Source organism: Eleutherodactylus coqui, chromosome 6 (assembly GCF_035609145.1).
Source record: "Eleutherodactylus coqui strain aEleCoq1 chromosome 6, aEleCoq1.hap1, whole genome shotgun sequence".
In the NCBI taxonomy this organism is placed as follows: domain Eukaryota; kingdom Metazoa; phylum Chordata; class Amphibia; order Anura; family Eleutherodactylidae; genus Eleutherodactylus; species Eleutherodactylus coqui.
The window spans coordinates 241,338,760-241,352,299 of NC_089842.1; the positions used below are offsets into that span (position 1 = coordinate 241,338,760).

Below are 13,540 nucleotides of genomic sequence, written 5' to 3' on the forward strand. Positions count from 1 at the left end.
GAAAGCAATGATGTGATTGGTTGTTATATATTATACTGCTGAGGTAACATGAAAGCTGCGCTGTGATTGGTTGTTATATATTATACTGAGGTAACATGAAAGCTGCGCTGTGATTGGTTGTTATATATTATACTGAGGTAACATGAAAGCTGCGCTGTGATTGGTTGTTATATATTATACTGAGGTAACATGAAAGCTGTGCTGTGATTGGTTGTTATATATTATACTGAGGTAACATGAAAGCTATGATGTGATTGGTTGTTATATATTATACTGGTGAGGTAACATGAAAGCTACGCTGTGATTGGTTGTTATATATTATACTGGGGTAACATGAAAGCTGTGCTGTGATTGGTTATTATATATTATACTGCTGAGGTAACATGAAAGCTGCACTGTGATTGGTTGTTATATATTATACTGAGGTAACATGAAAGCTGCGCTGTGATTGGTTGTTATATATTGTACTGAGGTAACATGAAAGCTGTGCTGTGATTGGTTGTTATATTTTATACCGCTGAGGTAACATGAAAGCTGCGCTGTGATTGGTTGTTATATATTATACTGCTGAGGTAACATGAAAGCCGTGCTGTGATTGGTTGTTATATATTATACTGCTGAGGTAACATGAAAGCCGTGCTGTGATTGGTTGTTATATACTATACCGCTGAGGTAACATGAAATCTGTGCTGTGATTGGTTGTTATATATTATACTGAGGTAACATGAAAGCTGCGCTGTGATTGGTTATTATATATTATACTGAGGTAACATGAAAGCTATGATGTGATTGGTTGTTATATATTATACTGCTGAGGTAACATGAAAGCTGTGCTGTGATTGGTTGTTATATATTATACTGAGGTAACATGAAAGCTGCGCTGTGATTGGTTATTATATATTATACTGAGGTAACATGAAAGCTATGATGTGATTGGTTGTTATATATTATACTGCTGAGGTAACATGAAACCTGTGCTGTGATTGGTTGTTATATATTACACTGAGGTAACATGAAAGCTGCGCTGTGATTGGTTGTTATATATTATACTGCTGAGGTAACATGAAAGCTGTGCTGTGATTGGTTTTTATATATTATACTGAGGTAACATGAAAGCTGTGCTGTGATTGGTTGTTATATATTATACTGAGGTAACATGAAAGCTATGATGTGATTGGTTGTTATATATTATACTGCTGAGGTAACATGAAAGCTGCGCTGTGATTGGTTGTTATATATTATACTGGGGTAACATGAAAGCTGTGCTGTGATTGGTTGTTATATATTATACTGCTGAGGTAACATGAAAGCTGCACTGTGATTGGTTGTTATATATTATACTGAGGTAACATGAAAGCTGTGCTGTGATTGGTTGTTATATATTATACTGAGGTAACATGAAAGCTGTGCTGTGATTGGTTGTTATATTTTATACTGCTGAGGTAACATGAAAGCTGCGCTGTGATTGGTTGTTATATATTATACTGCTGAGGTAACATGAAAGCTGCGCTGTGATTGGTTGTTATATATTATACTGCTGAGGTAACATGAAAGCTGCGCTGTGATTGGTTGTTATATATTATACTGAGGTAACATGAAAGCTGCGCTGTGATTGGTTGTTATATATTATAGCGCTGAGATAACATGAAAGCTGTCGTGTGATTGGTTGTTATATATTATACTGCTGAGGTAACATGAAAGCTGCGCTGTGATTGGTTGTTATATATTATACTGCTGAGGTAACATGAAAGCTGTGCTGTGATTGGTTGTTATATATTATACCGGTGAGGTAACATGAAAGCTGCGCTGTGATTGGTTGTTATATATTATACTGAGGTAACATGAAAGCTGCGCTGTGATTGGTTGTTATATATTATAGCGCTGAGATAACATGAAAGCTGTCCTGTGATTGGTTGTTATATATTATACCGGTGAGGTAACATGAAAGCTGCGCTGTGATTGGTTGTTATATATTATACTACTGAGGTAACATGAAAGCTGTGCTGTGATTGGTTGTTATATATTATACTACTGAGGTAACATGAAAGCTATGATGTGATTGGTTGTTATATATTATACTGAGGTAACATGAAAGCTGTGCTGTGATTGGTTGTTATATATTATACTGCTGAGGTAACATGAAAGCTGCGCTGTGATTGGTTGTTATATATTATACTGGGGTAACATGAAAGCTGTGCTGTGATTGGTTGTTATATATTATACTGCTGAGGTAACATGAAAGCTGCGCTGTGATTGGTTGTTATATATTATACTGGGGTAACATGAAAACTGAGCTGTGATTGGTTGTTATATATTATACTGAGGTAACATGAAGGCTGCTCTGTGATTGGTTGTTATATATTATACTGAGGAAACATGAAAGCTGCGCTGTGATTGGTTGTTATATATCATACTGAGGTAACATGAAAGCTGCGCTGTGATTGATTGTTATACATTATACTGCTGAGGTAACATGAAAGCTGCGCTGTGATTGGCTGTTATATATTATACTGCTGAGGTAACATGAAAGCTGTGCTGTGATTGGTTGTTATATATTATACTGAGGTAACATGAAAGCTGTGCTGTGATTGGTTGTTATATATTATACTGAGGTAACATGAAAGGTGTGCTGTGATTGGTTGTTATATATTATACTGCTGAGGTAACATGAAAGCTGCACTGTGATTGGTTGTTATATATTATACTGCTGAGGTAACATGAAAGCTGCGCTGTGATTGGTTGTTATATATTATACTGCTGAGGTAACATGAAAGCTGCGCTGTGATTGGTTGTTATATACTATACCGCTGAGGTAACATGAAAGCTGCGCTGTGATTGGTTGTTATATATTATACTGAGGTAACATGAAAGCTGCGTTGTGATTGGTTGTTATATTTTATACCGCTGAGGTAACATGAAAGCTGTGCTGTGATTGGTTGTTATATATTATACTGCTGAGGTAACATGAAAGCTGTGCTGTGATTGGTTGTTATATATTATACTACTGAGGTAACATGAAAGCTGCGCTGGGATTGGTTGTTATATTTTATACCGCTGAGGTAACATGAAAGCTGTGCTGTGATTGGTTGTTATATATTATACCGCTGAGGTAACATGAAAGCTGCGCTGTGATTGGTTGTTATATATTATACTGAGGTAACATGAAAGCTGTGCTGTGATTGGTTGTTATATATTATACTGAGGTAACATGAAAGCTCTGCTGTGATGGGTTGTTATATATTACACTGCTGAAGTAACATGAAAGCTGCGCTGTGATTGGTTGTTATATATTATACCGCTGAGGTAACATGAAAGCTGCGCTGTGATTGGTTGTTATATATTATACCGCTGAGGTAACATGAAAGCTGCGCTGTGATTGGTTGTTATATATTATACTGAGGTAACATGAAAGCTGTGCTGTGATTGGTTGTTATATATTATACTGCTGAGGTAACATGAAAGCTGCGCTGTGATTGGTTGTTATATATTATACTACTGAGGTAACATGAAAGCTGCGCTGTGATTGGTTGTTATATATTATACTGAGGTAACATGAAAGCTGTGCTGTGATTGGTTGTTATATATTATACTGAGGTAACATGAAAGCTCTGCTGTGATGGGTTGTTATATATTACACTGCTGAAGTAACATGAAAGCTGCGCTGTGATTGGTTGTTATATATTATACCGCTGAGGTAACATGAAAGCTGCGCTGTGATTGGTTGTTATATATTATACCGCTGAGGTAACATGAAAGCTGCGCTGTGATTGATTGTTATATATTATACTGAGGTAACATGAAAGCTGTGCTGTGATTGGTTGTTATATATTATACCGCTGAGGTAACATGAAAGCTGCTCTGTGATTGGTTGTTATATATTATACTGCTGAGGTAACATGAAAGCTGTGCTGTGATTGGTTGTTATATATTATACTGCTGAGGTAACATGAAAGCTGCGCTGTGATTGGTTGTTATATATTATACTGAGGTGACATGAAAGCTGTGCTGTGATTGGTTGTTATATATTATACTGAGGTAACATGAAAGCTGTGCTGTGATTGATTGTTATATATTATACCGCTGAGGTAATATGAAAGCTGTGCTGTGATTGGTTGTTATATATTATACTGCTGAGGTAACATGAAAGCTGCGCTGTGATTGGTTGTTATATATTATACTGCTGAGGTAATATGAAAGCTGTGCTGTGATTGGTTGTTATATATTATACTGCTGAGGTAACATGAAAGCTGTGCTGTGATTGGTTGTTATATATTATAGTGCTGAGGTAACATGAAAGCTGTGCTGTGATTGGTTGTTATGTATTATACCAGTGAGGTAACATGAAAGCTGCGCTGTGATTGGTTGTTATATATTATACTGAGGTAGCATGAAAGCTGTGCTGTGATTGGTTGTTATATATTATACCACTGAGGTAACATGAAAGCTGTGCTGTCATTGGTTGTTATACATTATACCGCTGAGGTAACATGAAAGCTGCGCTGTGATTGGTTGTTATATATTATACTGAGGTAACATGAAAGCTGCACTGTGATTGGCTGTTATATATTATACTGAGGTAACATGAAAGCTGCACTGTGATTGGTAGTTATATATTATACTGAGGTAACATGAAAGCTGCGCTGTGATTGGTTGTTTTATATTATACTGAGGTAGCATGAAAGCTGTGCTGTGATTGGTTGTTATATATTATACTGAGGTAACATGAAAGCTGTGCTGTGATTGGTTGTTATATATTATACTGAGGTAACATGAAAGCTGTGCTGTGATTGGTTGTTATTTATTATACTGAGGTAACATGAAAGCTGTGCTGTGATTAGCTGTTATATATTATACCGCTGAGGTAACATGAAAGCTGCGCTGTTATTGGTTGTTATATATTATACTGCTGAGGTAACATGAAAGCTGCACTGTGATTGGTTGTTATATATTATACTGAGGGAACATGAAAGCTGCGCTGTGATTGGTTGTTATATATTATACTGAGGTAACATGAAAGCTGCGCTGTTATTGGTTGTTATATATTATACTGCTGAGGTAACATGAAAGCTGCGCTGTGATTGGTTGTAATTAGAGATGAGCGAGCGTACTCGGATAAGCACTACTCGCTCGAGTAATTTGCTTTATCCGAGTATCGCTGTACTCGGGGCTAAAGATTCGGGTGCCGGCACGGAGCGGGGAGCTGCAGGGGAGAGCGGGGAGGAACGGAGGTAAGATCTTTCTCTCCCTCTCTCCCGCCCGCTCTCCCCTGCTCCCCGCTGCGACTTACCTGTCAGCCGCAGCGGCACCCGAATCTTTAGCCCCGAGTACAGCGATACTCGGATAAAGCACATTACTCGAGCGAGTAGTGCTTATCTGAGTACGCTCGCTCATCTCTAGTTGTAATATATTATACTGCTGAGGTAACATGAAAGCTGCGCTGTGATTGGTTGTTATATAATATAGTGCTGAGGTAACATGAAAGCTGTGCTGTGATTGGTTGTTATATATTATACTAAGGGAACATGAAAGCTGCGCTGTGATTGGTTGTTATATATTATACGGAGGTAACATGAAAGCTGTGCTGTGATTGGTTGTTATATATTATACTGAGGTAACATGAAAGCTGCGCTGTGATTGGTAGTTATATATTATACTGAGGTAATATGAAAGCTGTGCTGTGATTGGTTGTTATATATTATACTGAGGTAACATGAAAGTTGCGCTGTGATTGGTTGTTATATATTATACTGAGGTAACATAAAAGCTGCGCTGTGATTGGTTGTTATATATTATACCGCTGAGGTAACATGAAAGCTGCACTGTGATTGGTTGTTATTTAATATAGTGCTGAGGTAACATGAAAGCTGCACTGTGATTGGTTGCTATGGGCAACAAGGAAGTATTATGGTATGCAGTTTTGCTAAATAGGTCCAAAAGGTTTTTTTCACTGCAGTCGTCGCTCAGGGGTACATGAGACAAAATGTCTGCCAGCCGAGACAGGAGAGTGTTTTCTGTCCTCGATTTTCACGTCCAGCCGTCTGGTATTAGTGCGCAGTATCATTTCTAAACTAAGTGTGGTAAGTTTCTGCCCAGCGGGCACACGATTTGTAAGCGGTACTACCATTTTAAGGAAAAAAGATGGCATCTGGAAGCGACAGTCATGTGGCCGTCCACCAATGAGCGTGGAAACAGCGAAGTGCGTCCGTACGAGTGTCACACAAAGTCCTCAGAAAGCTCCCATCAGAGCGAGCAGAGAATTGGACGTCCTGCAGCCGACCGGGTGGAAGATTCTGCGCAAATGTTTGTAATGTTATCCCTACTCACTGTAATTATCACCGCCCCTGGAACCGGAAGACAGAGCGCGGGACGTTCTTTATGTGAGAGTCTGCGAGCTGTACCTGAAAGCGATGGAGGCATGGAGTCTTTAGTGATCGAGCCGCCCTTGAGCTTTCGGGCAACAAATGTAATATCAGAATCTGGGGGGCACCCGCCTACATGTAGTACGTGTGCGACTGCCCCCCAAAGTGATGTGTTGTGCGCTGTAACCTGTCGGACGGTGTGCGGACCCTTCTTACTCCATGAGGAAGCAATCCCAAGGGCTTCGTACCCAGATGCTACAGATATGGCTACTGCCGCAGCCGGAACAGGAAATTCCAGATTCCATCCCCCAACAGGATGGAGCGCCCCCCAATCTGACTTTGACATCACAAGTGAGCGGCTACTACCAAACAGATGGATTGGCGGTGCAGGCGGTGACGATAGTGACTTCTTCCTTCCGCCACGTTCCCCGGACTTTACACCTTGCAATAGAGTCTACATGACCCCCCACCACCCATCATGATCTGCGGCTTCCTAGAAGTCATTGCATCAGTTAGTCGTGATCCACTACAGCGTGTACGGCAGAAAACTGCCTCCAGGCTCCATGTGTGTCCGGTGACAGAGGGGGTCACACCGATCACCTCTGAGGGGGAAAATGTTTTTGATGTTGTACAACACAACTTTTTTGAGTTTCTGTTTCCATCTATATCATATTTCTGTATCTGAGTGTCATTACACGGAGTTATGGGGGTGTCACATCGGAGGGCTTACCTGTAATAACCCGGTATATATATTTAATTCTCAATCTTGCCATGCCGCCCCCTGTCTTCTATGTTCATCCCTGACAACCCCTCTGAAGTCCTGTAGACAAGGCGGTCCTGTCGCTTTAAGAGAAGGCTTCCTATTGTCATGTGGGGTTCTATGAGACACAAACCTCTGTACATCTGTAGACTCGCCGCCGCGGTCATTGCCGTACGCAGGTGACATAATATCACTTTTATTTTAATTAAGCCGCACTATAGACCGATCCCGAGCTGAACCTTTTCCGGCAGTAACAGACGCGTTTCAGGTCGCTAACCCGACGCCTTTGAATAGATGCTAACAGATCAGGGATCAAGAAGCCGCCGATTATACAGTTCTCATAAAGACTTCCAAAGGCCAGATCTAGCGGGGAGCGTGAAAGGTGCGTGATGAGATGCAGTTGTCTGTACATAGACCTGGCCGACCTCCCGCCGCGCCGAGGTGACAGATGCGTCGTGTAACAGCCTAATCTGGAGCTTCTTCAGACAGGAATGTGTGAGAATATTATCCCCGCTGCTTCCTTCGCAGCCACTGGCCGTCATGTGACTTTTACCGCTGACACCTCGCGAAGGATGGCATATAAGTACCTGAAGCGTTAACTGTTTCGCCAGTGAAGGACTTTCGGAACCTTGCTGTATAAAAGTACGATGGGGTCATACTGTGCGAATTAACCCTTTGGTGACCTGGACTGTTTTGGCAATAAGGACACAACGATTTTTTGGGATTTTGATCTCTACTTATCAAAAGCCATAAAGTTTTTTATTTTTCTCTCGACACGGCCATAAAACATGTTTTGTTTTTTTCAGTGGCGAGCTGCAGTTTTTATAGGCGCCATTTTTGGGGTGCATCACTTTTATACATTTTTTGGGGCGGGCAGGTAGAAAGCACATCAGTTCTGCCATGTTTTTTTTTACGGTCTTGATTATGCAGCGTAAATGACTGATAAATGTTTTTCTGCAGGTCGATCCGCTTGCGACAATACAAAATTGTATATTTATTTTTAGGTTTTACCACTTTTGCACAATAGTTATTGGAAACTTTTTTTATTTTTTGCATCGCAGCGTTCAAAGTCCCGTAACCTTTGGATATTCCAATCAGTGAAGTTCTGTGAGGGCTTGATTTGACATGTGTGTCCAATTTATTGTACCAATCATTATGAATGTGACAAGACCAAATGTGGGTTTTAAAAATTATTTTTACTTTATTTAAATAAAGAGGGGAAAGGGCACAAAAAGGTTTTTAATTTTGTTTGTTTTTTACAATTTTTTTTGTATTTATTTATTTACTCTTTTATCTGTCCCTGTAGGGGACTTGAACCTGCGATGCTATGATTGCACTGATAATACATTGCAGTACTTTTGTACTGCAGTGCATTATCACGACTCAAAGCGTGCACGGTCCATGGCAGACCCAGACCTCATTGTCTGGCATCCAGTTGCATGGCAAGCCATCAGTCCTCAAGGATTATATGGCAGAGGGCCGATGACATCACATTGGGAACGTCCTCCCCTCATGAACCGTTTACATGATGCAATCAACATTGATCGCAACATGTAAGGAGTTAACAGCGGGGATCGGTGTCCTCACAATTCGCGCTGTTGCAGACGGAGGCTGGCTGTAAGTCACAGCCGGCTCCCGCAGTGGATGGCAGGGGCTCAGATGTATGTTCATTCTCAGGAACTGCTTCCAAGTCAAGAGGTACATTTAAATCCTGGGGCGGGAAGAAGTTTAAGGTGCTTTACAGGAATCTAATAATGTTAAACTATTCTTAGGATGAATCATAAATATTAGATTAGTGGGGGTCCACCGCACGGGACCCTAACTGAAGAGGCTGCGATGCTTGGATGAGCGCTGCTGCCTCTTCTCAGACATGTGATGTCGTACATCGGTCACATGACCTGAAAGCAGACAGCCTCAGTCAACTGAATGGGACTGAGCTGCAATACCAGGCACATCCACTATGAAACGTACAGCACTGTGCCTTGTAGGCAGTGAAATGATAACAGCGCTCATCCAAAAACTGCGAACCCCACTGGTCTGATATCAATAACCTATCCTGAGGAAAGGTCATCCGTATCATAGTCCTGGAAAACCCTTTTTTTTTTTTTTAAAGGGACAGCCCATCGATATTTGATTAGCGGGGATCCAATCTCCAGGACACCTGCCGAATAACAGAATGAAGTGGCCACAGCGCTCCAGCAAATGCAACTTCCCTTCATTGTTTGTAAAGGCACGTTGGCTTGCGTCTGTATGAGCGGCCATGCCTTTTATGCAGTCAAGGGCATGTGTAAAGCAGAGGCAGACCATGTGACTGCTATGTGGCCCTTGGAGTGAAGTGGCCCTCCGAGCTCCGCTTGCACCATCCCTTTTATTACTGGGTAGCAAGAACATGTGTAGGATCTATCTCTGCAGAGGAACTGCATTGTTAGCAAAGAGGTGCAGAACTGACCCAAAAGTCATTTTAAAGGGCTTGGAACAAGAAACAAGCGCCAGACTCTCCGGTCCTGAGTGGTGGAGCAGACACCAGAATGGGGGCCCATGTAAGTTTTTGCTATGGAGCCCCACCTCTTCTATGTACATTGCTGTAGGCGGCTCAGTCCCATTCACAGGAACGCTGCAGTACAAGACGCCGCCTTCCAACAAAAGTGGAGCTGTTTCTAGAAAGAAGAAAGGCGTCCTACCGGTCAGTTATTGGGCGCAGGGTCGGCATTGGATGTAGACCGGCTACAGATTGACCATAGATGTTGCAGCACTGTGACCGTTGTATAATAGAGAGTGCATTATAAGGAGCTGCAGCATGAATAACGTAACGACTTCATTATTTGTCCGCAGGTCTCATTGTGTACCTAGGCATGATGGTGGGAGCGTTCCTGTGGGGAGGAATGGCTGACCGGATCGGTAGAAGACAGTGCCTGCTCATCTCGCTCTCTGTCAACAGCGTCTTTGGCTTCTTTTCCTCATTTGTTCAAGGCTATGGGACATTCTTGTTCTGCAGACTTCTGTCCGGTGTGGGGTAAGACACCTCTAATCTATCCTATCTATCTATCTATCTATCTATCTATCTATCTATCTATCTATCTATCTATCTATCTATCTCATATCTATCTATCTATCTATCTATCTATCTATCTATCTATCTATCTATCTATCCCATATCTATCTATCTATCTCATATCTATCTATCTATCTCATATCTATCTATCTATCTATCTATCTATCTATCTATCTATCTATCTATCTATCTCATATCTATCTATCTATCTATCTATCTCATATCTATCTATCTATCTATCTATCTATCTATCTATCTATCTATCTCATATCTATCTATCTATCTATCTCATATCTATCTATCTATCTATCTATCTATCTCATATCTATCTATCTATCTATCTATCTATCTATCTATCTCATATCTATCTATCTATCTCATATCTATCTATCTATCTCCTATCTATCTATCTATCTATCTATCTATCTATCTATCTAATATCTATCCATCTCCTATCTATCTATCTATCTCATATCTATCTATCTATCTATCTATCTATCTATCTATCTATCTATCTCCTATCTATCTATCTATCTATCCCATATCTATCTATCCATCTCATATCTATCTATCCATCTCATATCTATCTATCTATCTATCTATCTATCTATCTATCTATCTATCTATCTATCTATCTATCTATCTATCTATCTCATATCTATCTATCTATCTCCTATCTATCTATCTATTTATCTATCTATCTCATATCTATCTATCTCATATCTATCTATCTATCTAATATCTATCTATCTCATATCTATCTATCTAATATCTATCTATCTCATATCTATCTATATAATATCTATCTATCTCATATCTATCTATCTATCTATCTCCTATCTATCTATATATCTATCTCCTATCTATCTATCTATCTATCTACCTCATATCTATCTATCTACCTCATATCTATCTATCTATCTATCTATCTATCTATCTATCTCCTATCTATCTATCTATCTATCTATCTATCTATCTCATATCTATCTATCTCATATCTATCTATCTATCTAGCTATCTCCTATCTATCTATCTACCTCATATCTATCTAATATCTATCTATCTACTATCTATCTATCTACCTCATGTCTATCTATCTAATATCTATCTTTCTCATATCTATCTATCTATCTATCTATCTATTCCATTTATATCTATCTATCTATCTCATATCTATCTATCTATCTATCTATCTATCTATCTATCTTCTATCTATCTGTCTATCTATCTATCTCATATCTATCTATCTATCTATTTATCTCATATCTATCTATCTATCTATCTATCTCATATCTATCTATCTATCTATCTATCTCATATCTATCTATCTATCTATCTATCTCATATCTATCTATCTATCTATTTATCTCATATCTATCTATCTATCTATCTATCTCCTATCTATCTTTCTCATATCTATCTATCTATCTATTCCATTTATATCTATCTATCTATCTTTCTCATATCTATCTATCTATCTATCTATCTATCTATCTATTCCATTTATATCTATCTATCTCCTATCTATCTATCTATCTATCTATCTATCTATCTATCTATCTATCTATCTATCTCATATCTATCTATCTATCTATCTATCTGTCTATCTATCTATCTCATATCTATCTATCTATCTATCTATCTATCTATCTATCTATTTATCTCATATCTATCTATCTATCTCATATCTATCTATCTATCTATTTATCTCATATCTATCTATCTATCTATCTATCTATCTATCTATCTATCTATCTATCTATCATCTATCTATCTATCTATCTATCTCCTATCTATCTCCTATCTATCTATCTATGTTCAATCTATCTCCTATCTATCTATCTATCTATCTATCTATCTATCTATCTATCTATCTATCTATCTATCTATCCTCTATCTATCTATCTATCTATCTCATATCTATCTATCTACTATCTATCTATCTATCTCCTATCTATCTCATATCTATCTCTCTCTCTCATATCTATCTCATATCTATCTATCTATCTCATATCTATCTATCTATCTCTCATATCTATCTATCTATCTATCTATCTATCTATCTATCTATCTATCTATCTATCTATCTATCTATCTATCTATCTATCTATCTCCTATCTATCTATCTATCTATCTATCTATCTATCTATCTATCTATCTATCTATCTATCTATCTATCTATCCCATATCTATCTATCTCCTATCTATCTATCTATCTCTCTCTCATATCTATATCTCTGTATCTCATATCTATAGTAAAGTGATGGCTTTTGAAATGGGGAGATGTAAATCCCCCCAAATTGTTGCATCTTTAGGCCCAAAATAGGTTGCGTCACTAAGGGGTTAAAGAAGATAATTCCAATCCACTAACAGCAAACGAAGAATACGGAGAAGAATTGGACCACAAGATATATTAGAAAGTTGCAGAACTTTTTATTACGCAGTAAATAAGCTTCATTTACACGGAATCATGTCAGGGTGGCGACAGAGGAAGCTCGTGTGTAAGCGGCCTAGCGTCAGTCAGTGATACTAAGTCATCTGCCTACTCTCATGGTGCCTGTAGTTGGGGCTGTCAGGAACTACAGAGCAGGTAACTATCAGTGTCCTTGTAAATAGTCCCCGGGTGGTTGTGACTAGTCCCCAGCTGGTTGTGAACAGTCCCCGCCTGGTTGTGACTAGTCCTCGGCTGGTTGTGACTAGTCCTCGGCTGGTTGTGACTTGTCCCTGGCTGGTTGTGACTAGTCCTTGACTGGTTGTGACTAGTCCTCGGCTGGTTGTGACTATTCCCTGGCTGGTTGTGAACAGTCCCCGGCTGGTTGTGACTAGTCCCTGGCTGGTTGTGACTAGTCCTCGGCTGGTTGTGAACAGTCGCCGGCTGGTTGTGAACAGTCCCTTGCTGGTTGTGAACAGTCCCCAGCTGGTTGTGGCTAGTCCCCGGCTGGTTGTGGCTAGTCCCCGGCTGGTTGTGACTAGTCCCCGGCTGGTTGTGACTAGTCCCCGGCTGGTTGTGACTAGTCCCCGGCTGTTTGTGACTAGTCCTCGGCTGGTTGTGACTAGTCCTCGGCTGGTTGTGAACAGTCCCCGGCTGTTTGTGACTAGTCCTCGGCTGGTTGTGACTAGTCCCCAGCTGGTTGTGACTAGTCCCCGGCTGTTTGTGACTAGTCCTCGGCTGGTTGTGACTAGTCCCCGGCTGGTTGTGACTAGGTCCCAGGCTCTGTTCTGTGGTCACTGTGATAGCAGGCAGCAGATCAGTCACAGAGTCAGGGTGTAATGAGCCGTGTAATGTAATATTACCGTACGCTGCTGCTTACAATTAGCACCTCGTCTCACTCCTCTACAGTCCGCTGCTGGATTCACCGTTTCCCACGT

General features: G+C 39.9%; 1 protein-coding gene across 1 annotated transcript in view; it reads left to right on the forward strand.

The window, feature by feature from the left end:
* Window positions 1-13,540, forward strand: part of SV2A (synaptic vesicle glycoprotein 2A) — a 176,629-nt gene that overhangs the window by 119,648 nt on the left and 43,441 nt on the right. Inside the window, exon 3 of the mRNA XM_066605941.1 lies at window positions 9,952-10,132. Coding sequence (XP_066462038.1) covers window positions 9,952-10,132 — 181 coding nt within the window. The remainder of the gene's footprint in view (window positions 1-9,951; window positions 10,133-13,540) is intronic.